Raw genomic sequence first — 22,455 nt, 5'->3', positions numbered from 1 at the left:
TAAAACAGAACGGAGCAAGAAAGGAGGGCATCATGCATATATGCGGTGTAGGTATACAGCCATGGTGTATACAGCTACACGTATGTTGCACTTGAAGTTGCTTGTTCATTTGCGCGCTATTGCACTTTCTAAGTTTTTATATTAAGAAACAAAATATACTCGAGTAGCTGAGATAAAAAGTAGAACATCCGCAGAAAAGTGCAAGTGAAGTAAAATAAACAGGTGGATCCGGTGGATCCATGATCAACTGTAAATAGGAATAGATTAAGATGGATTGAAATTTTACCTATCCGAATGCGTATTAAATAGTGAACATTTTTTTTATTCTCTCTGCAGTTAGATTCAATTAAATTTTTATTCAATTGAACGCAAATAAATTGAAAATAGACTGCATCATCTATTCAGAATTATTAATTGAGTAGTATTCACGATGCCGGAATAAACTGATATTATTTTTAAATTGAAAGGCATAGAAATGTGCTTCATACAATTCCTTTAAATGCATAAAAATTCATCTCGGATCAAAAAGGATTCATTATTTTAACGTGGATGCGTATTTCTGAAAATTCGATTTTATTTTATTCCATTTAATCCATTCTCGCGATTACAAAGAATGACAACATCGATCATTATACCTATGTAGTAACTTCTATCAATTAAGTTCTGATTTAATTTATGACAGATATGATACAAGTGTAGGAACCAGTCATATTAAAAAATCACTAAACCGGACAAAACTGCTCGTCAAACAATTGAATGAGACCAGTGGAATACTACACGTAACAACCAATCATATTCATTGTTGACTTGAACGCGATCGTTATCCAAAAAAGGTGTATCCAAATGCGCAACTAAACGCTGTTTAGTGAGCTGTTTCGTTTCTTAATTAATTTGATAAAAGGAGATGAATCTTATATATTTTCTTTATCACTAACTGGACAATATTCAAACACATCGAAGCGTATTAAAATATTAAAAGATTTCAAGCTCAATCCAAAATTGACGTGATTTGATCGATAAGTACTCGCGTCAATTTTTATCATGCGATCTGTGTTTTTGACGTCAGCATGAAAAAGTACCCCTTGATGCTGCTGTGTGAAAGTACCACCTTTAATTCTAGAGACTCTAACCAGGGTATACGTGGGAAACCGGTCACACGTAAAGTCACTAGGTAGAAATCTAGTGTCTTTAGTGACGCACGCAACTGTCGGGCGGACGCCTAGCGGGGACGATGGGAACGAGAACGGGAACGACGGCTATCAATCACGGCGCATGCGCACATGTGGGTCGGCCCGTCGTCGGGGTGGTGTGTGTGTCGCGTGCGTGTGCGCTGCCGTGTGTCGTCGACTCGACGGATAGACGGGTGGACGGACGGTATTAAACGTGCGGAAAGTGGCAGCGGAGCGGAGAGAGTGCGCGCGGTGAGAATCTTGGACGACGGCGTCGCGTGACACCACGTACGCGTCCGCGTATATATCGCGCGTACGTTACGGGACAATACGCGCGAGTGGTTCCAAGTGTTGAATGGGGAGAAGAAACGCGGCGGCGCAGGTACGAGGCACAGGTACGAAAAAACACACATTCGCCGTTGTTCCCCTCCGTGGATTTAGGTTACCGCGGTATGGCGAAACCGGACGGATCCGGATTGATGCTGCACGGGACGGTGTTTGAGATGGTACGCGACCAGGGAAGTGCCCCAGCGAGTTCGCTCGTACGTTTAATTCACGTCTCCGATACGCTCGCGCTTGCGTGTGTGCGTCCGTGTGCCCGCGCGCGCGCGCGCGGTGCGGCGTCTGTGCGGGATCTCGGATCTTCCGTGTCTCTTTTTCTTCCCCCTCCCCTCTATCTCCTTCTTTCTATCTTCGTCTCTTCCTTTCTCTACACGATTTTCTGCGTGGACGTGTGCGGTCGTCTCTCTCTTTCTCTCTCTCTCTCTCTTGGATGTCCCTCAATGCTGCGCGAAGGCAGTGGTGGTAGCTATCGAAGGACTGTCGCCGTCATCGTCGTGTTGTGTCAACGTAACCCACGGCAGCGGCGGCATCACCACCAACCACCACCACCATCATTACCACCATCGACGCGTCTCCTTCAGTAATTAAACCAAACAAAATGGACACCGAGATAACGATTGAGCGAACATTCGTGTGGTAGCCAGCCCCTCCTTCCCCCCCTCGTCGTTCCCACCCACTCCCTCCCCCCCCTCACCCCGCCGTTGTCTACCTAAATACTTTCTTGTTTTCTTTGGATTGAACTTTGGGGGGAAAAAAGATGGGATCGCCGTTTGTACAATTGTGAGTCCTGGCTCTAACTGCCGATCATTACGTGTCGAACCGTTGATTCTCGTCCGTGTGAGTGATGTGATTCCACATGTATTTCCGATGTATATTTGGACGCATTCCAGATCCGTTTCTCATCTCTCGTCTCACTTTCCTGGCGATTCGCTTTTCTCCCGTTCCCCTTTTTTTCCCCCCTTTTTCTTTTCGAGTGTCCTGTAAACTCAACGTTACAATGCCCGCTTTTCACCTCGGCCACGCGAAGTGTAACCGCGGTACGACCGAGGGAAGCAGATTTCCCAAGAATTCGAAGTGTCTCGACTCGGACGGTCGGCATGCGACGACGATTGTTTGTTTCTCGTTTATCAAACGCATGGATCGTTCAACTCCGTATAGGAGCGAAAATTCTTCGATTTCGCTCACCGGTTTTCCACCACATCCTTGTGTGTCGCTTGGATTAATTTTTTTTTTCCACACCAATTCCGGCGGCGTTTGTTGCATCGCAGGCATTTGACATTACAAGAAGCGTGATGTTTCTCTTGTCTCTTTAAAGATATCGCGCACGATTGCTGTGTGTGTCTGTACATACATATGTAACAGCACGATCATTTAAATATAAGACGTACGCGCTTTATCGTTGGGACGCGCAAATCCCTGTTCGCACGATCAACAAAAATCCTGATGCATGCGATTCTCGAAGGATTGTCCACTTGTGGAGCGGCGATCTCATACTCATATATATATATATATATATCTCATAGAATCGTCTCGACCAAGATAAACGAGGATGCGGTTCTAACGAACGACTGTTGAAAGTTGACATGACATTTGAAGAATTGCTCGTAAAAGAAGGGATGGTTAATTAAAACGAGACGACAAAACGGTGTCGTCTGCTCTCCACCGCAGTTCGGAGTCAATCGAGGCTCGGACGGCTGAGAAGAAACACATTCCTCGGGATACCTCTATAATCGCGTTGAGGTGAAAGAGAGATTCGGAGTTGTGTGTCCGTCGCGTTGTCGCATTCGGCTGCCATTCGAGCGTGGCACATCGGGAGATGTATTCGAATCGATACCTGCGGAATACGATTGGTTAATCGAATATCCTACGCGCGGCTATCGGACTTTATAAGCTAAAATCTGATTGGTCCTCTTTCTCGTGTAATTTCGACTCCTGTCTTGCCGCTACCAATTGCGCGGTGCGCCTTTACCCGCGATATTGAATACTCGATGCGTTGCCAGTGCGACTCGTCCGTAGCGTTGTGTTCTCCGTCGTCTTTCTCTCTTTCTCCCTCCGTCTCCCGCACCGTTATCGCCTGTCCTTTCACTAAATTCGCATGACTCGATATACTTACACACACATACACGAATCCATAAATCTGCCCGTTTGTGAAGAGAGCATGAGCACTTTGCGAGTTTCGTTTCCATTTTTCTTCCCATTTCCGACAAGCCATAATTAAAATTTCTCATTCGGTGTATCCTCCGAGTTCAATTGTTATCACGGCGGTCGCCGTGTTCGTTCGTTGCACCGTTCCGAGAAAACTTGGATTGAAAATGAACGAGTCAGAAGCTTCTAAGATCGTATTCTTGAAAAATTGTCGCATATAAAGATGTAATAGTATTTGTTTTGCGTATATTATAGATTTCTCTGTAGTATTTTTATATGCGGTATTTTTCAAGAATGAGGACTCTAATCGTACTATAATTGGAATTCTACAGGCACGCATTATAAAATTATTCGAAATGATTTCCGGAATTATTCAATTTTCTTCAAAAATATAATGGAAATGTACGGAATATAATTAAATTCGATCAGAGAATCCATTTCGAATAATTCCGTATCCCGCGGTTGCCTCGACTAGAATTATAATAGATATTCAACCAGAAAATTCTGATTTCTTCATTTTCAACCAGAATTCCAATTGCTGCAACTAAACTTTATTTTCCATCTTAATTGTAACGATTACAATCCCAAGCGAGATACTTGGAAATGTTGTTTGGCGTTGATATTCCTGTTTCTGCGTTCAATCCTGAAACGGCAAACATCGTTTTCGTACGTTCGCGAAACACTATTTTTATACGTGATTTTGGCGAGAATGACTATTTTCCTCCGACGTTTCTTTCTCTCCAGTTAGAACGTGCGAAACGTAGAATATGATTATAAGATTAGAATTCGAGTCTGGCCTTTTAAATCGCAAAGTGCGAGAATAGTTTAAATAAAAGAGAATCATCGGCGACTTCAAGTTATCGCCGGTTGTCTCGCGGTGCGTTTCCGTTTCAAGGTTAACTTACTCGCGATATCGACAGTAATCGAAAAATTTTGATGCTAGCTTCAAGCGACAGGTCGTACGAGAAGCCGCGCGTATAAAATTCACTTGAGATAATCTAGAATTCGTCTCAAAATTCAGAAGGTATAAGAACAACTTTATTCCATCACATCGTGTCGGTGCTGCAACACGGGAAGCGTTTGAAGAATACGCGAAATGATTGTTAAAATACATACGAAGATTCTGTTTATTGAAAATTATAAATATGAACGAATTTATTAGAATATTTATAATTTCATTAGTTATCGACTATTGAATTTGTTTACTTTTGTAATTTTTACCTTCGTTTTAAAGACACACAATCGACCCACGGAATAGACAGCATAATTGACGGTAGACAGGTAGATTTCCATCTTGAATTTTTATCGGGCAGAAATTCGTTTTCGAGAGATACGTTTTCATTTTAGATAGCCGTGTGACTATCTGAAGATTCATTCATTCGGGTATTTCCTGTTATAACCGTTAAAGGACGAGGGTGTATTTTTAAAATCGTACGCAGCTGTTCTTTGAGAAAGATTCGTCACAGTTGGTGTTACTTTATTGTATTTCTTCTATTAAAATATAACACTTTTTATCTGCCACTGTAGGCACAAACATAAAATTAACTTCAATCTCGATTTAAAATTCTTCCGATACTTTAACTTACTTTTTTCCAATTCTCAGAATTAGAGATTAACGTTAATTTTAGATTGTGGTGGAACTGAACCGTACTGCAGGTAATCTTTCTGTAAAGACTAATCTTTAGGTGCAACTATGGCCGCAGTATTCATAGTCGATTCTTGTCTTCAGATGACACAAATAAGCCAATCAGAGGACCGATTAGCATCTTGAGACGTTACTCAAGACGATCTTGAATAAGAACCGAATACTCACGTATTTCGAAAAATACAAACGAAAACGGATCTTGTGAATGATTTTCATTCAATACAGTTGCCGATAGAAGTCTGTTACACGCGTGAGAAAAAGTCAGATGTTTTTGTCCCACGTTCACGTCTATCTACCGATATCATCGGACACAATTAGCGCGTTTGTGGAAAAGAGTGCAGTATCGCGATAAGAAGGAGGTCCGTATCGAATTCACACATGTCACATTCCTTGCCGGTCAAAGTGACAACAAATCGAGGACGAACATTTCAAGGAGAGACTCGGATATATAGACAAGGCCACTTCGAGAAACAAAATTTCCGTTTACGCTTCATTTCTACGCTCCTTCGGGGAGCTTTGTTTCCTCTCCCTTCGAATGTGCTATATATACATTGCGAGCCATATTCATTCTCAAATTCGATGCAGTGAAAAGAAGTGTCAAAAAAAGGGGGGGGGGGGAGGCGGCGCAGGTAAAGCGAGGAGTGGAGCTAACGGATCCTGTCGGGTCGGCCCGTCCGTTTTGATCCGTGCTTCCCATTTCCCGTTCCCTCTCTCTCTCTCTTGGACCGTAGCTGGAGAAAGATATAGATATTCATTTCGCTCCGAATGCGGAATACGCAGGTAAAACAGACCTAAAACAATTTACGAGATCGAGTATATACGCTCCTCTCGGCTGGCGTGCGCGGGCGCGCGCGTACGACACATACACGCGGAACGCGACACCGGGCCGAAAGCCGGCGAACACGAATGCACGTCTGCACACAGGGAGGCGGCGCGCGCGAGCGAGGACGGGAGAGAGAGAGAGAGAGAGAGAGGAGGAGGTCGGGAGATGCGCACGCCACCAGGTGGTGCGCCGAGCGAGCGGTGTGCGGCCTGGTGCCGTGCCGTCGTCGTCGTCGTCGCTGCCGCCGCTCGTGTGCTCGCCTGCGCGCTAGAGGTGCTCGCTCTCTCGTCCGTAACACACCGGCGAGACGCGCACTCGGGGAAGCGAGAACGTTTTACTTGCGGGGAAACAGTGATAGTGTATAGTGTAAGCGTGGTATGGTGGCGGCCTCCTCCTCCTCCGCCTTCTCTTTCTCTTCCACCGTGCTGCAACGGGTTACGGGACGGAGAGCAGTAGTTGTCCGCCGCATAGTGGTGGGGACGGAGTGAGCGAAACGTTCGCGTGAATGAGTGAGAGAGATATGAACGTGCGGTGTACGTGGATGTGTGTGTACGTGCGGAATGATTCGAGCCCGCGGGACACGCTTGCACCTCGATGATCCACCACAGCAGCCACCGCCAGTAGTGAAAATCGCGTGAACGCACGCACGCACGACGTACGCATGTACGTATGTATATTTGTATGTAGGTGTACGCGCCGCTCGCGCGCGCGCGCGGACAACGGACGGACAGCAGACGGGCAGACAGACAGAGACGAATGGATGGACGAGGGTGGTTTTCTGACGAAACGCCGCTAGCGGCGGCGCGTCTTTAGCCGCGAGATACGCCACGCGAGAGATACGGTACGAGAGCGAAGCGAATATAATACGCGCGGTGTTACTCTCTCTCTCTCTCTCGTCTGCTGGTTGGTTCGCGGTCACTCGATGATCCGCCACTGCCACCGCCGCCGCCGCCGCTGCAAGAAAGTGCCACCGTTAATAAAAAGAGTATATACTCGTTCGGACAGAGAGTGACGCGAAGTGACGCGCCGTGCCGCCCGACGTCGGCGAATATCGAGCGTCGCGGTGGCCGCGCGATAACGACGAATTCTCTCTCGCGGTGGCCCCGAACGGAAATCTCTCTCGCTCTCCCCCGCATCGTTTCTATCCTCCTCTCGCTCTCTCTCTCTCTCTCTCTCTCTATCTCTCTTCCGCGATAATGGCGTACTTTCCGTAGTCAGTCATCGGGCCTGTCTTTTCTCTTTCTATCTCTCTCCCTCTCTCTTTCCACCGTTCGTCGCCGTCGTCATCGATGTGTCGACGACGCTTCTCACGTGTGTGTGTGTGTGTGTGAGAGAGAGAGAGAGAGAGAGAGAGAGAGAGACTCGTTCTCGCCGCGACGCCGATTTCAGAGCGTATGCCATAACCCCGCGATACGAACCGCGGCATAGGCGGCTTCCTATTTCACGGCTGTAAAGACGTGACGATGAGATACGGCCGAGCGTGAACTGCCGCGGTGAAAGAGGGAGAGAGAAAGAGAAAGTATGTAGAGTCTCTCCTTTTTTTTTTTCCTCTCCTTACCACCGTTCGTTCGATGCAGTTTCGACCGCTCATTCGCTCTCTCGCTCGCTCGCTCCCTCTCGTTCACTCTCGTACTTCACGCACATATCGAGTGAGTGTATTTTTGTTCGTTTTCCGCCGAGACACGAGAACGTTCTCCTCTTCTCTCTCTCTCTCTCTCAATCTTTCCCCTGCTCCCCCACTGTCGCGCTGTATTTGTCAGTGTGCATCAGGTTTATACGTTGCTCCAATTTTTTGTTTCATCTTGTTTTATTCTTCTCCGTCCTCCCTTCGCCCTCTTCCTCCTCCTCCTATTGCCCCCCCCCTCCGCCCTCCTGGCGTTCTCTTCCTCGTTTTATTCGACGTTGCCTATCGATCGGCGATATCGCGTCGATTTTCGTCAGTCTGATGGAACGTTTATTTTACGAGACGGCAATGCCATATTGTTACACGCGAGGAAGCCGCGAGTATTGTTCACTCGCGCCGGCGACCCCGCGGTCTGTCATAGTTTCGGTAAAAGTTGGGCACCCCCCCCCCCCCCCCCTCTCTCTCTCTCTCTCTCTCTCTCTCTCTCTCTCTCTCTCTCTCTCTCTCTCTCTCTCTCTCTCTCTCTCTCTCTCTCTCTCTCTCTCTCTCTCTCTCTCTCTCGAGTTTCTCGACACCTCGTGTCTTTCTCCTTTAATTCTTTCTATCGAAGAGATATCGCTCCACAATGCATTATATCACTCGATGTCGTACGAAAAAAAAAACAATGTGACTCACCGAAAACATACGCTATGCATGCATTGGCTGCGTTTATCAGAAAAAGCAGCCTTACAACTATTATAAATTCTTCAGCATAATCTTAGACATTTAGATCCAGTAAGGAACTAAAGAGGCAAGACCAATCGTATTAAAGAATTTTACAACAGTCGCAAAGCTGCTTTTTCTACCGAATGCAGTCGCTATATCGTTGAAAATTTCCGCTGTACACTCTCTAAATTCTTTAGAGTGGAATCTCACTCTAAAAGTGAATCAGTTTCACTCGAAAGAGTGAAAATTGAGCAAGTCTTGAAAAAAAAAAAAAAAAAAAAAGTAGGTCAATTTTTTTTATCGCCCGTCTCTCTACCAGGTTTAACTTGCTCTTCTCTTTTGAATTCTTGGAACTAGAAAAAGACAAAGAGTCCAAGTTGAACCAAGATTAAAAATCAAATTACATCGGTAGAAACGGCGGCGTAAGAGGGGAGATTTTACACTCTACAGTATCTATGATATTCACTCTAAAAGTTTTAGACAGCGCACGTCGCGTGTCCGGACGATTCCGGTGATTCATTGTTAAACCATTAGACAGACTCAGTTTAGTTTACGGTCATTTTGCACAAATATGCGAATCACACGACGCCGACACGATAGCGTCGCCGTCGTCGTGCCGTTTGTGCGCGCGACTTCACGCCGGAAAAAGAGGTAGCGCACTCCCGGGGAGTGCGGAGTGCCGCTTCTCTCGCGTCTCACCTCGCGTCGTACAGCTCTTTTCATTTATTCCTGTTGTCCGCGGCGATCCTAATAATGATGCCCCTCTTCGCCCCACCCCCCTTGCTCCGCTTGCGCGCTTCCCTCTGAGAAACCTCGATATTTCATTCATGACTTTCATGGAAATTATCACTCGTTTCTATCGAGCCAAGCATCTAATGGCACCGGGAAACGCAAAAGCCGTAACGGAAAAAAACGGTTTTCCGTGAATGTCTCGGTATGTCGAAACGTTTCGAAACGTTGCGAAATATTTCACGAAAAATGACAGTTATCATGTCCCAATTACGGTGTAATATATCGCGTCCTCTGAACTTTTATTTATACGCTTTTATTTACGTAGACGCACATATTTATTTTCTTCCCTTCTCTCGATTAATGTTCCTCGTGCTCTTGAACGACTCTTAGAATTGTTGTAACTGTCCGTTCTTAGTACGCGTAATCATGATATATATGCATATATATATGTGCATATAATTCTAAGGTTTTGATATGAAAATATGGCCAGATGTTACAAGCTGGGATATATTCCGAGGGGGAAAAGTTATGGCGATTATGAGGAATTGAACCATAAGCGTATAGCTTTTCCCCTTTGGCGTATGTCGCTCCAACGCAGAGAGAGAATCGATAGAATTCTTATACCGTGTATATTACGTATATAAAAAAAAAAAAACAACTTGGAAACCTGCAAGATTATCGAGAGTATGATGTAAAATTTGTTTCGATTGTTTCAGACAGCAAGAGCTTGGGTTTACCATGGGCACGTTACTGGCTATAAAAGAGATCGTACAATATTCTCCTAAGCCTGAAATGGGGACGAGGAGTCCTTCAGCGTAGACATGGACTACGATCTGTTTGGTGAAGATGTCAGTGGCTCGATGCTCGAGGCTCTTCCTGATCTCGGAGGGAACGATCACTTCGATCCTGCGCCTGCGAATAATTCCGTAGCGGTGTCCAGAGACGGTCTGAATTCTGGCCCTAATGGAGGAGGGAGTTACATTAGCCAATCTTATAACATTTCTCAAGAATCTCCAATACAAAAATTAACCTCATTCGGCGGATCTGAATTTGGTGGCTCGAATCAATTGCAAAATCCGTCGCAGCGCAGCATGTTTAACCAAAATCTCGGTACGTTCGATAATAGCGCCACACCTCAGCGTGCTATGGTGCCGGGCGCATTTCAAAATCAGACTCGTAACATTGCACCGCAACAGCACAGGGGGCCTCATCCGGGTAGCGGTGGTCAGTATCCTAGTTACAATGACAATATGTACTCTATGGAGCAGCAACACTCTATGGCTAGAGCCAACATGAGTATGGACCCTAGCCAACAAGGTTGGCCGGGTAACGGAAGTGGTTATCCACAGATGCAGAGGCATTACAATCAGATGGCTCCACAGCCTGCCACGTACAGGCAACACATGCCACCACAGTATTCTCATCAACAAGATCAAGCTGGCGTTATTAATCAAAAGATGCAGCAGCAACAGCAGCAGCAACAGCAGCAGCAGCAGCAGCAACAACAACACTTTAGTCAACAGGGGATGATAGGCAACATGGGGGTTTTGCATCAATCGATGCAACCTGGCGCGACCGGCGGTGTCTATCAGCATATGGTTGGGCAGCAGCAACATTACCAGCAAGGTAATTCGGTAGCGGCGATGTATCAAACGTCTCCCGGTTATCCTGGTTTTGCTTCAGCGATTCATCAGCAACAGCAAGCTCAACAACCGCCCCAGGCGCGAATGCCGCATCATCACCCGACGCATCCGACGCATCAACCACATCCGTCTCATCCTCAACAATACCCTCAGCACACCCCTCAACATCCGAACGCGCAACAACAACCGACGATGGATCCTCAGTATCCCCATCATGCCACATCGATGTTTAATCAACCCCAACATTCAGCGCCGCCGCCGCCACAGCAACAGTTTGGTACAGCACCGACTAAGCATTCGACGAGCCCACAGTATCGCGCCGCGTTCCCACAGTTATCACCACAAATGTCGCCACGGCCACAGATGTCTCCGCGTCCACCGGCGGTGCAGCAACAAATGTCTCCCCGACCTATCATGTCGCCTGCCAAGCCTACCACTCTTTCGCCGCATCCTCACGTTCAACTTCCTCATCAACAGGGCAATCAGGCTAACGCAATGTCAGTGTCACCTTCGTGTCCGCCCACATCTATGCAAATGAATCCATCGTCGCAGCAACAGCAGACGACTCTGCAGGCTCTCGAACAGATGGTGATGCCGGGAGTCGCTGTGTCGAATTCCAGCGTTCCTACTCCGGATCAGTATAATCAGTTCCAAACACGTCCGCCAATGTCGCAGACACCAAATGTTGTTCTGCCGCAGCAGCCGACGGCACAGAGTCCGATGCCAGGCCAAGTTACGGGGCCCAGAATGCCAATGCCTGCTCAATGGCAATCACATCCACAACAACAGCCGCAACAATCGCAAATTAGGCCAAATCTCGGCGTTAACGAGGAAAGAGGTGGCATAGTAGAGCAGCCTCAGCAAGCGCCAATAGTAGCCGAACAGAGTACTCCGATGTTCCCCGTCGCTGGACCGGAGACTACTGTTCATAACGTTGTGGAAACGGCGACAACGACGAGCACAACGACAACGAGAGAACCGACGACGTCGACGGAGAACGTCGTGCAGAACCCGATTGAAACCCCGAAACCACCAGAACCCGAGCCTTCTTTGCATCAGAGCGCTCAGCAGAATCAGCAACCGGATGCAACCGCGCAACTCGGCCCACCGCAAGTGGACACATCGGCACAAAATAATTCGCAAAATAATTTATCTTTAGATCATACATCTACGGTAGGAAATATACCTACACCGGCGAGTATATCTCCGATTGAAACGGTGCAGTCTCTTCCTGCGTCCAGCACAAGTGGCAATATGGAGTGCACAAATGTGACTACGTCATTGCAACAACAGCAACAGCAGCCGGTTATTACACCGATTCAAAATCCCGTTTCTAGTATCGAGAATCCGAGTGTGTGTGAAACAAAACCACCAGAACAAAATATAGAAGTTCATCAGCCGCCATTGAGCAGTACAACGCAACAAGTTATGGGACAGCAGCAACCGCAACATACTCAGCCTATCAATTGCCCTCCACAGCAGCCGATGCAACAGCCAGTACAGCAATCGGTGCAGCAACCAGTGCAACAGCTTCATATGGCTCAGCCACAGGTAGTACAGTCTCAGGCAACGATACCGCCTCCTCAACCGCAGTTACAATCGCCACAACAATCTCAAATGAATCAATCGCAGCCTGTTCAAATAAACCAGCAATTGCAATCACAGCAGCAAATACCTCAACCGCAACCACCATCACAACAACAGCAGCAGCAGCAATTGCAGCAAATTGCATCCACTCAACAATCACAAATTCCTCAGCCCCAACAACCCATATTGAGTCAAACACAGCCGGTACAGCCTCAACAAATTCCTCCAGCGCCTCAGTCACAATTGGGACAACCACAGCCACAGTTGGGACAAGCACAACCTCAATTGGGACAACCACAGCCTCAACTGGGACAATCGCAAGCCCAGTTAGCGCCGGTGGCTCAGCAGAGCCCGACTTGCGTTACACAACAGGCTCAATCGACAACAGCGACACCGCCACAAACTCAACCACCCCATATGCAACCTCAGCAGGTTGGCATAATGCCACAGGGCACCGCGCTGATACCATCTCAGATGCCGCCGCAGATGCAAACGCAGCCGATACAGAATCCGACATCTCAGATGCAGAACCAGAACGCTCAGGTACCGCCTGGACATTTAAACGCACAACAAATACCTGCTGTCAGTCAGACCGCCGGTATGGTATTGCCGTCGCATCAAGCTGCGGTTCCTGTGCCAAATTCCCAAACACCACATCAGGTATTATCAATATTACTAAAGAATAATAATTTTATTTAGAACATTTTTTGTGACATTCTATAATAATAAAATATTCATCTGTGAAATATTTTGTGAAATATGTTTTACATAAATCAATTGTGATGAGAATTATATTCATCACTGATATCATTTGTTGTTTAAATAATAGTATCATCCTGGAAGCGACATGGTCACCGGCAACACAATGCCAAACATGTATAGTATACCGCCCAATCCTACACAAACCCCAGTCGCAACTACCGGTTTTGGCACGTCTTGTGCGCCGCTAACCCATCATCAAGAACGAGCAGCGTTGCAACAGCAGTTACAGGAATTGTACTGCATGCCGCCAGCTCCGGAAAATCAGGAAAAAATTGTTGCCTTGCAGGAGAAATTGCAGGCGTTACAGCAGCACGAAACGAATGATCAATGTAATGGTGGTCCGCAATGTATATTACAAACGCCAATGTTTACAGCTGCTGTAGTTGATAGTCCACAGGTAGTATAATTTCTTTTTTTGTCATAAAATATGAATATAATTTATATTTAAAGAAAATATTTTATTTAAGAATATCTGAGATTATTAACAATAATTTTTCTAATGTCAATTGAAAAGTCAATATCACTGTGTCAAACTAATTCAATTACATAAAGAATACTTGTAGATAATTAATATTTGAGAGGTTACATAGGAGAATTAAAGACAAACGGAGATTTAAATGTTATTTTTATTCTTTGTAATTTTTATACTTGTATTTATAATATATTGTTGTATCTTATATTTGAATACAAATTATTTAACTATTAAATATTACTGGAAATAGGTTTCCAGTACTACTGGACGTGGTCGTAGCAAAGGTACGCCACGAGCAAAGAAAAGTCGTAAAAAAGCCGATAAAGAGGCATCTGCACCTACCACTGCCACTCAACAACCCGAACAACCTTTGTCGGACAATAAGGTCACTCCAGGTGATAGCAGCAATGTAGTAGACAGTGCCGCGGATTCGGAAGACATTAAGCCGTCTTCTGGGGATATGGAGGAGGAATGGAATAAAGGCAGAAAGTCCCGATCGCCTCGAAAACCACGCAAGCCGAAGGAACCTAAAGAGCCCAAAGAGCCGAAACCTAAAAAGGAACCAAAACCACCCAAGGAACCAAAATCACCGAAAGTGGCGAGGAAAAGAAATAAGGATAAAGACAAAGATTCCACAAAACGTAATAGGAAGTAAGTATGATATCTAGAAAAGGACATATATCAATCGTGTATCAACTAAAAACTAGCGTTATATTTACTAATACTCTTATAGAAAAACTAATCAATCGGAGTCTGCTGATGATGAAGTTGTACGCGAAAACGAAGAAACTACCGTTTCGGATTCTAGTGCTGTTAAGGACGCCGAGACAAAAGTCTGTGAATCGTCTATACAAGGTGATCAGGAGCAAGTGGATTCTTCCACCAATGAACCTATGTTATCTGAAGTAAAGGAAGAAGGTAAAGAGAAAACTGGGACAGAAGATGCTACAGAAGAGGATAAAAAAGAGGAAAACTCGGAAGCGACTACTGCGACTGCTGAAAATACGACTGGTAAAAAGAAATCTGCAGCTAGGAAACGATCTAATACTGGCAAGTCGTCTGGGGGGAAAAGTTCTAGAAGTTCTAAGTAAGTAATAACATTATTTTATTGATCAATAATTCTGATAATAAATAGCATACATGACCATAAAATTTTATTGTTATTTTTCAAAGAAAACGCAAGAGTCGCATTGCCCCTGATTCTGATGGCGAGGAACTAGCGGCAACGCCTCCGCCATCACCGGAAGCTGGCGATGATATGAATAAGCGGCGATCCGCGAGAAACACTCATCGCAAGAAGTATGTAGATGATGTAATGTTGCGATTCTCTGACGATGATGTTCCTATGCAAGAAGCTCAAACGTCGAAAAAAGTGGAAGGTGCAAGTACTTCAAAGCCTGCTGCCACCAAAAAGGAGGGTGGCGAGGGTGGTGAAGTCGGACCTAATAAGCCCAACTTTGTATACATTGTACGTATCTTTTGAAATATGTTAATTGCTTCTTTTAAAATTGTTATAACAATCTCCGTAATTTTAATTGAATTGCTCTGTTTTATAGAACACTACAGATGAAGACTCTATGGTTGTGCAACATATTTTATGCTCTCGAATGGGAAAGAGAGAAGTTAAGCCCGTAGTACCCAAAGTAGAACCGCCTCAAGAAAAGAATGAAAACGCTGATAAAGAAGAATCTGACAACAAAGACGCATCTGATGATTCTGTGAAAAAAGAAGATACGGAAAATACCGAGAAAGAAGCGAAGACCGAGGCCAAAGACGAGGAAAAAAGTGAAACCGATAGTGCAAAAAAGGAAGATGCAAAGAAATTGGAAGAACCTTCCGCGGATTCGAAAACAGTTGATACTACCGCTGTTGTCGAGACGAAGCCACAGTTCGTCGAAGTAGAAGAATATTTCGTTAAATATCGGAATTTTTCGTATTTGCATTGCGAATGGAGAACGGAAGAGGAAATGTACAAAGGCGATAAGCGTATCCAAGCTAAATTGAAAAGATTCAAGCAGAAGCAACAACAAAACACCAACATTTTTGAAAATGTATTTAACGTTTATTATTTAACTTCTGAATATAATGTATTGATAATGATTACATATTAAAAATTAACATAAAAAATTATTTAAAGTCCATTTTATAAAAATCTTTTTTTTGTTTTCTTTAGACCGAAGATGATCCCTTTAATCCAGATTTTGTCGAAGTTGATCGAGTTTTAGATGAAGCAACTCACACAGATCCAACTACTGGAGAAACAGTCCGACATTTCTTAGTTAAATGGCGATCTTTGCAGTATGAAGACTCTACCTGGGAATTAGAAGAAGATGTTGATCCTGAAAAAATAGCCCAGTTTGTGAAATTCAATAAAGTGCCACCAAAGGAGCAATGGAAGGTAAATATATTTAAAAAAATATATATATATATTTTACAAAATTTAAGATTAAATATGCAAATTTATTACTTATCTATTATGTACATTCATTTATAAAATCTTGTTATTCCAGCCGAAGAAAAAGCCCAATGCTACAGCTTGGGTGAAACTGGAAGAATCGCCAGTTTATAAGAGCAATAACATTTTAAGACCATATCAATTGGAAGGGTTGAATTGGCTGCTATTTTCATGGTACAATGGACACAATTGCATTCTCGCTGATGAGATGGGCTTGGGAAAGACGATTCAGTCTCTGACATTCGTGGACGCGGTCTACAAGTACGGAATTCGCGGACCATTCTTGATTATAGCTCCGTTGTCGACCATCCCAAATTGGCAGCGAGAATTTGAAAGCTGGACCGATATGAACGTCGTGGTATACCATGGATCGTAAGTATATTAACACGCGCAATTTTATCTACATACAAAAACAAACTGAATTGTCACTGTAAATTTAAATTACAGTGCGGCGAGTCGTACTATGCTACAAGAATATGAAGTTTATTACAAGAATGAGAAGGGACAGCAAATCAAAGATTTAGTAAAATTCAACGTGTTGATAACAACGTTTGAAATCATTATAACGGACTTTAATGAACTACGTGGATACAATTGGAGACTTTGCGTTATAGACGAAGCTCACCGATTAAAGAACCGAAATTGTAAGCTGCTTGAAGGCCTCAGACAATTGAATTTGGAGCACAGGGTACTCTTGTCAGGAACACCGTTGCAAAATAACGTTAATGAACTGTTTTCCTTGTTAAATTTCCTTGAACCGCAACAGTTTGCAAGTAACGAAGCATTCCTAAAGGAATTTGGTAATTTAAGTAGCGAAGGTGAAGTGCAGAAGTTGCAACTTCTCTTAAAACCGATGATGTTACGTCGCCTAAAGGAAGACGTTGAGAAATCATTAGCACCGAAGGAGGAAACTGTCGTTGAGGTGGAATTGACTAATATACAAAAGAAGTATTACCGCGGAATTCTTGAAAGAAATTTCTCGTTTCTCGCTAAGGGCACCACTTCGGCCAATATTCCGAATCTTATGAATACAATGATGGAATTGAGGAAATGTTGTATCCATCCATTCCTGCTGAATGGTGCCGAAGATCAGATACAACTAGATTACAAGACCGGCGAGAAAGAAGATTCCGAGGCATATTATCACGCTCTAGTGAACAGCTCCGGAAAGATGGTCCTGATCGATAAGCTACTGCCGAAACTGAAAGCCAGTGGTCATCGAGTTTTGGTATTTAGTCAAATGGTGAAGTGTCTGGATCTGCTCGAAGACTATTTGCTATATAAAAAATATCCGTACGAAAGAATCGACGGTAGAATTCGTGGAAATCTGCGACAAGCTGCCATTGATCGTTACAGCAAACCAGACTCGGATCGATTCGTCTTCTTGCTCTGTACGAAAGCAGGTGGGCTCGGCATTAATCTAACCGCGGCTGACACTGTCATTATCTATGATAGCGACTGGAATCCACAAAATGATTTGCAGGCGCAAGCTCGGTGTCATCGAATTGGGCAGCAAAAAATGGTCAAGGTGTATCGTTTACTCTGCCGCAACACATATGAGCGTGAAATGTTTGACAAAGCATCTCTAAAATTGGGACTTGATAAAGCGATCTTACAATCCATGAATACTAGCCAAGGTGGCAAAGACCCCAGCAATAAACAATTGACAAAGAAGGAAATTGAAGATCTGTTGAAAAAAGGCGCTTACGGTGCTATTATGGATGATGATAATGCTGGCGACAAGTTCTGCGAGGAAGATATTGAGCAGATTCTTGAGCGAAGAACTCAGATTATTACTATAGAAGCAGAAAAAGGCTCGACGTTCTCGAAAGCGAGTTTCGCATGTTCGTCAAACCGGTCAGACATTAATATAGATGATCCTGACTTTTGGAAGAAATGGGCGAAGAAAGCGGAGATTGATACCACAGAGAAGAAGGAGGAGGATGAGCTGGTGATATCCGAGCCTCGGCGAAGGACGCAAATTAAACGTTATGGTCATGACGAGTCTGTGGTTGACATGTCCGAACTGGACAGCTCGGACGAGAACAGCGATGACGATACGAGTATCGGCCTGTCTGGTAGAAGCAAGAAACGGCGCGACAAGTTTGGCAAAAAGACGCGGAAGTTCTACGACGAGTACGTGCCGCGCGAAGGCGAGGTAGTATATGGCAGTTGGGCGCGGAGCGAATGTTTCAAGGTCGAGCGTGGACTGCTGACGTTTGGCTGGGGCCGCTGGGAAGAAATTCTACAGCATAGCCAGTTCCGTCGCGGTTGGCGCGAGGTCGACGTTGAGGATTGCGCTCGCGTCATTCTGCTCTACTGCCTGCGTTATTATCGCGGTGACGAAAAGATCCGGAGCTTTATCTGGGATCTTATCACGCCCATTGAGAATGGTGAGAAGATGAAGAATATACCGATGAACACTAGTAGCAGGAACAGTCGGCAGAAGAAGAAGAGCCGTGTCCGGGAGGGCAGAGAGACCCGAGGATCGGTCATCAATGGCGGACCGAGTGATCCCAATCATTGGAGTAACGCGGAAAAATTCGATGGAGACATCTTTCTCGAGAGCAACTACAGAAAGCATCTCAGTCGACATGCTAATAAGTAAATATGCCTAAAATTAATTCAATTGTGAGGAGTTTGAATGTAGGAAGCTTAAAGCGTCTTAAAATTTTCTTCTAAATTACAATATTATGAATGTTTACAAATATTATAATATTTGTTTTTCTTTTGCACTTTTATTTTAATTGATTATTTTAAATCTCAAACGTTTATCGTATTTTAAATTAAAGTTATTGGATGCAGTAACACTTATCTAAATATTTAATTTCTTATATATATATATATTCTTATATTATTCGAAAATTTTGATTTATTGTCCTTTATCTTACAGGGTATTGTTGCGCGTACGAATGCTGTATTATATCAAACACGAGATTATTGGCGACTTAGTTCAACATATTAATGACGGTGTTCATGTCAGGTGAGTTCACATCATTCTTCTCCTCTTACGCTTTTTCGTACCATAGACTACCATCTATCACAGATTCGTGTATACTCACATATGTGCTTACCACGGAGCTTAGCATAGTTGCATGTGCGATGTATTTGTTGATATCCTGGGAGCTATACCTGTATGAGGAATGCTCATAGAGCCCGGATCACGTTGGTCCATGTAGCTCTGCAGAACGACTACCAATTCGTTTTTTACCCTACGCTACTAATATGAAGACGTTTTTATTTCCCCATCCTGTATGCACGTATCAATACGTTAACATAATTATACACGTGCGCTCGCGAATCGCTACGAGAGAGAGAGACGCTCTTGCACACTTGGTAAAACTGTCGCGAGGATGATCGAATTTCCGCAACAGAGTGGTAAGCCATAAGATTTGTTGCTAAGCAGTGCACTGTAATCGAAGGGAGATAATCGGAAACGTGTGATTTTAAAATCTTTAAGAGGGACTGGGGGGGGGGTCGTCCGGATATTTATGTGTCGTATTATATTTCTGAAATTTTGTACAGAAAAAAAGCCCGTGTCATTGCGAGGGGAAATCTCCCTTGTGAAATCCCCCTTTGTAAATTTGTTAATTAAAATTTCCCTTTATAAATTAATAATGAATACGCTGGTATCGGCACGTAAGCAAATTGGCAAACTTTGTAAAACGAAACCGCCCTGCAGTGCGTTGCCGCTAGACCTTCCACAGTTGACGGACCGACCGGCGAAATGGTGGGACTCGACAGCAGATAAATCCTTAATAGTCGGCTGCTACAAACACGGCTATGAGAATTACGACCAGATGAGGACTGACCCCGCGCTTTCTTTCATTACAAGCTGTCCTCCCCCTTTCCAGAACTCTCAGAACAAGAGTACCACCGAGTGAGTACCTTAGTCATTTTTTTTCTTTATTCGTTATTTGTTCATCTCTCTCTTTCTTTTATCTTCTTTATGCCCTGCCTAACTGTCCTAACACTTATGCCGCTTGCACCGCTTTCTATATATATATACATATACATATATATATATATACGCTTGTACGGTCATAGCTTTTATTTTCAGCAATAGAATGGCGTATATAATGTTCACTTTAGCCTCGCTCTCTAACGACTTTTGAATCTTATTCGCGAAATATTATCAATCAGTAACTACTGTACACAAACAGCAAAAATTCGGAAGAAACAGAATTTGTTTGTATCTATATTTTGAGAATATGGCGTCGTTCATTGCTTTTAGACTCTTCTCTGTCAAAGATATTTTATCACACATATGACAAAGCTGCGCGCATTAAAATAGATCATCTAACTTCGCTGTCTTTCTATTTATAGTTGACGTTACGAAACATCAAGAGAGGAAACGATAAATTAAATCAATAGATACCATTCTCTTTTTTTCTAGTTCTCTTCATTCTACGGAATAAAACTTGGACAGGAATAGCGTGAATAAAATAATTTCAAAGTTTATTACACACATATATGCGCGACGAACGAGTATCTTGTTTGTTTTATTGAAAGAAAAAAACGTTTGTTGATATTATCTTCATTCTGTTACTTTCCAAAATTTCAGCAGTAGCAGTAGAGACGATAACAGTCTGGAGAACGATATGGAGGATGGTGAATCTCCTGGAATGACAAAAGATTCGAAAGACTCTGACAAGTTTAGTCGAGAAACACCAGCGGATTCCCCTGCCATCTCGAGTAAGGCGGACACGCCAATACCGGAGGCTAGCGGCAGCCACGATGGAAACGACGGTCTTATCACAGATGACGAAAAGCCATCTTGGCCGTCTATGGTAGATCTTAATACACGACTGCGTCGTGTGATATCTTCCTATCAGCGAAGCGTTAGTAAGAAAGAGGATGTTAAAGTTATTCCGAAACCTGGAAAGATGGGAATGGATAGTGAGACCACTCCTATAAATCATACCGGTATGATGCATGAACCACCTTTGAATATGCAAGGATGGGATTTGCAGCAATTAGCAATGTATCTTTTGGTTAGTATATATTATAACATTATTATTACTTTATTATACATTTTAAAAAATCCATCACATTATTTGAACCTGACGTCGCATTTATAGAAAATGGAGAAAAGAGAAAAAATGGAGGCCATAGTGAAAGAACGAGAACGTACTCGTATCGAGGAGCAAAAGGCGAAGTGGACCCGTCGCGAAGAAAGCGAGTTTCTACGGGTGGTGTCTACTTATGGCGTTAATTATGACAGGAAAAAGGCCCAGTACGACTGGACCAAATTTAAAAGTATCGCTCGATTCGATAAGAAAACGGACAACGATCTCACAGACTACTATATGTCGTTTAGAGCAATGTGCAAGAAAGTTTGCAACGCAAAATTGAATGAAGAAGAAGGTGCGTCCTTTCTAATATTTTTGAAGAGAGAGAGTTAATATATTCAATTTTATTATAGAACTTTTATTTAGACAACACTAATTATATAATTGATATTTATATAACTGAATATATTTTTTTTGTTCTACGTGAAGTATTTTACTTAGTTGACGTTGCAGATTTTACAGATGTTCCAGTGGATCATCTGAGTCCTGCTAAAGCGAGACAAATACTCGATCGCGTCGATCTTCTGAGCAAAATCCGCGAGGAAATTCTGTCGCATCCGCATCTCGAAGAACGACTCTCGTTGTGCCAACCGTCGGGAGACACGCCGGAGTGGTGGCTGCCAGGGAAACATGACAAGGAATTGTTACTTGGCGCGGCAAAACATGGTCTTGGACGCACCGATATAACTATACTAAATGATCCGGACTTTTCGTTTCACAAGCTTCTTGCTACGAGAGGAATGTATGCAAGCACACAGACTCCTAAAGTAATAGACAAGTCTGAGAAAGCGATAAAGATCGAGAGTAGAGAAGATATTTTGAAGTTTGACAAGGACGAGATACTCGTGAAATTGGAGAAAGGCGAGGGAACTTTGAAGATTGAAAAAGTTGGGGCGAAAAAGGACAAAGACCAAAGTACTTCCGATAAGAAATCTGAGAACGTGGATTCTGAGAAAAGCCAAGTGGAATTGACTATTGTCAAAGCGGAAGCTAATAAACCCGAAGAAAAATCTATCGGTTCGTTGACGATTACCACCGTCGCAAGAACATCAGACGTCGAAAACGTCGCTGTAAAGAATGAGGAAAAGAACGAGCTAGCGATAGAATCAGTTAAATGCGACAGCACCAAAGCTAATCAGACAGGCACTGCCAAGTTGACCGATGAAAAGACTACAAAAGAAGCTAGTTTAGATAGTACGGAGAGTCCTGCTGTTGTAGAACTTGAAAAAGAGGATAATATACAGGAAAAAGATGTTAAACATGAAGCTGAATCCATTGA

General features: G+C 43.8%; 1 protein-coding gene across 1 annotated transcript in view; it reads left to right on the top strand.

The window, feature by feature from the left end:
* Positions 1 to 10,006: 10,006 nt before the first annotated feature.
* Positions 10,007 to 22,455, top strand: part of kis (chromodomain helicase DNA binding protein kismet) — an 18,361-nt gene continuing 5,912 nt past the window's right edge. Inside the window, exons 1-14 of the mRNA XM_018551238.1 lie at positions 10,007 to 13,075; positions 13,245 to 13,574; positions 13,900 to 14,300; positions 14,383 to 14,736; positions 14,823 to 15,117; positions 15,206 to 15,700; positions 15,823 to 16,047; positions 16,160 to 16,476; positions 16,552 to 18,708; positions 18,998 to 19,087; positions 19,787 to 19,984; positions 20,669 to 21,098; positions 21,186 to 21,471; positions 21,630 to 22,455. The exon at positions 21,630 to 22,455 is cut by the window's right edge and continues 430 nt beyond it. Of these exons, the coding sequence (XP_018406740.1) occupies positions 10,007 to 13,075; positions 13,245 to 13,574; positions 13,900 to 14,300; positions 14,383 to 14,736; positions 14,823 to 15,117; positions 15,206 to 15,700; positions 15,823 to 16,047; positions 16,160 to 16,476; positions 16,552 to 18,708; positions 18,998 to 19,087; positions 19,787 to 19,984; positions 20,669 to 21,098; positions 21,186 to 21,471; positions 21,630 to 22,455 (9,473 nt within the window). The remainder of the gene's footprint in view (positions 13,076 to 13,244; positions 13,575 to 13,899; positions 14,301 to 14,382; positions 14,737 to 14,822; positions 15,118 to 15,205; positions 15,701 to 15,822; positions 16,048 to 16,159; positions 16,477 to 16,551; positions 18,709 to 18,997; positions 19,088 to 19,786; positions 19,985 to 20,668; positions 21,099 to 21,185; positions 21,472 to 21,629) is intronic.

This window comes from Cyphomyrmex costatus, unplaced genomic scaffold, assembly GCF_001594065.2.
Source record: "Cyphomyrmex costatus isolate MS0001 unplaced genomic scaffold, Ccosl1.0 scaffold135, whole genome shotgun sequence".
Taxonomy (NCBI): Eukaryota; Metazoa; Arthropoda; class Insecta; order Hymenoptera; family Formicidae; genus Cyphomyrmex; species Cyphomyrmex costatus.
This window is presented reverse-complemented; position numbering and strand designations above follow the sequence as displayed.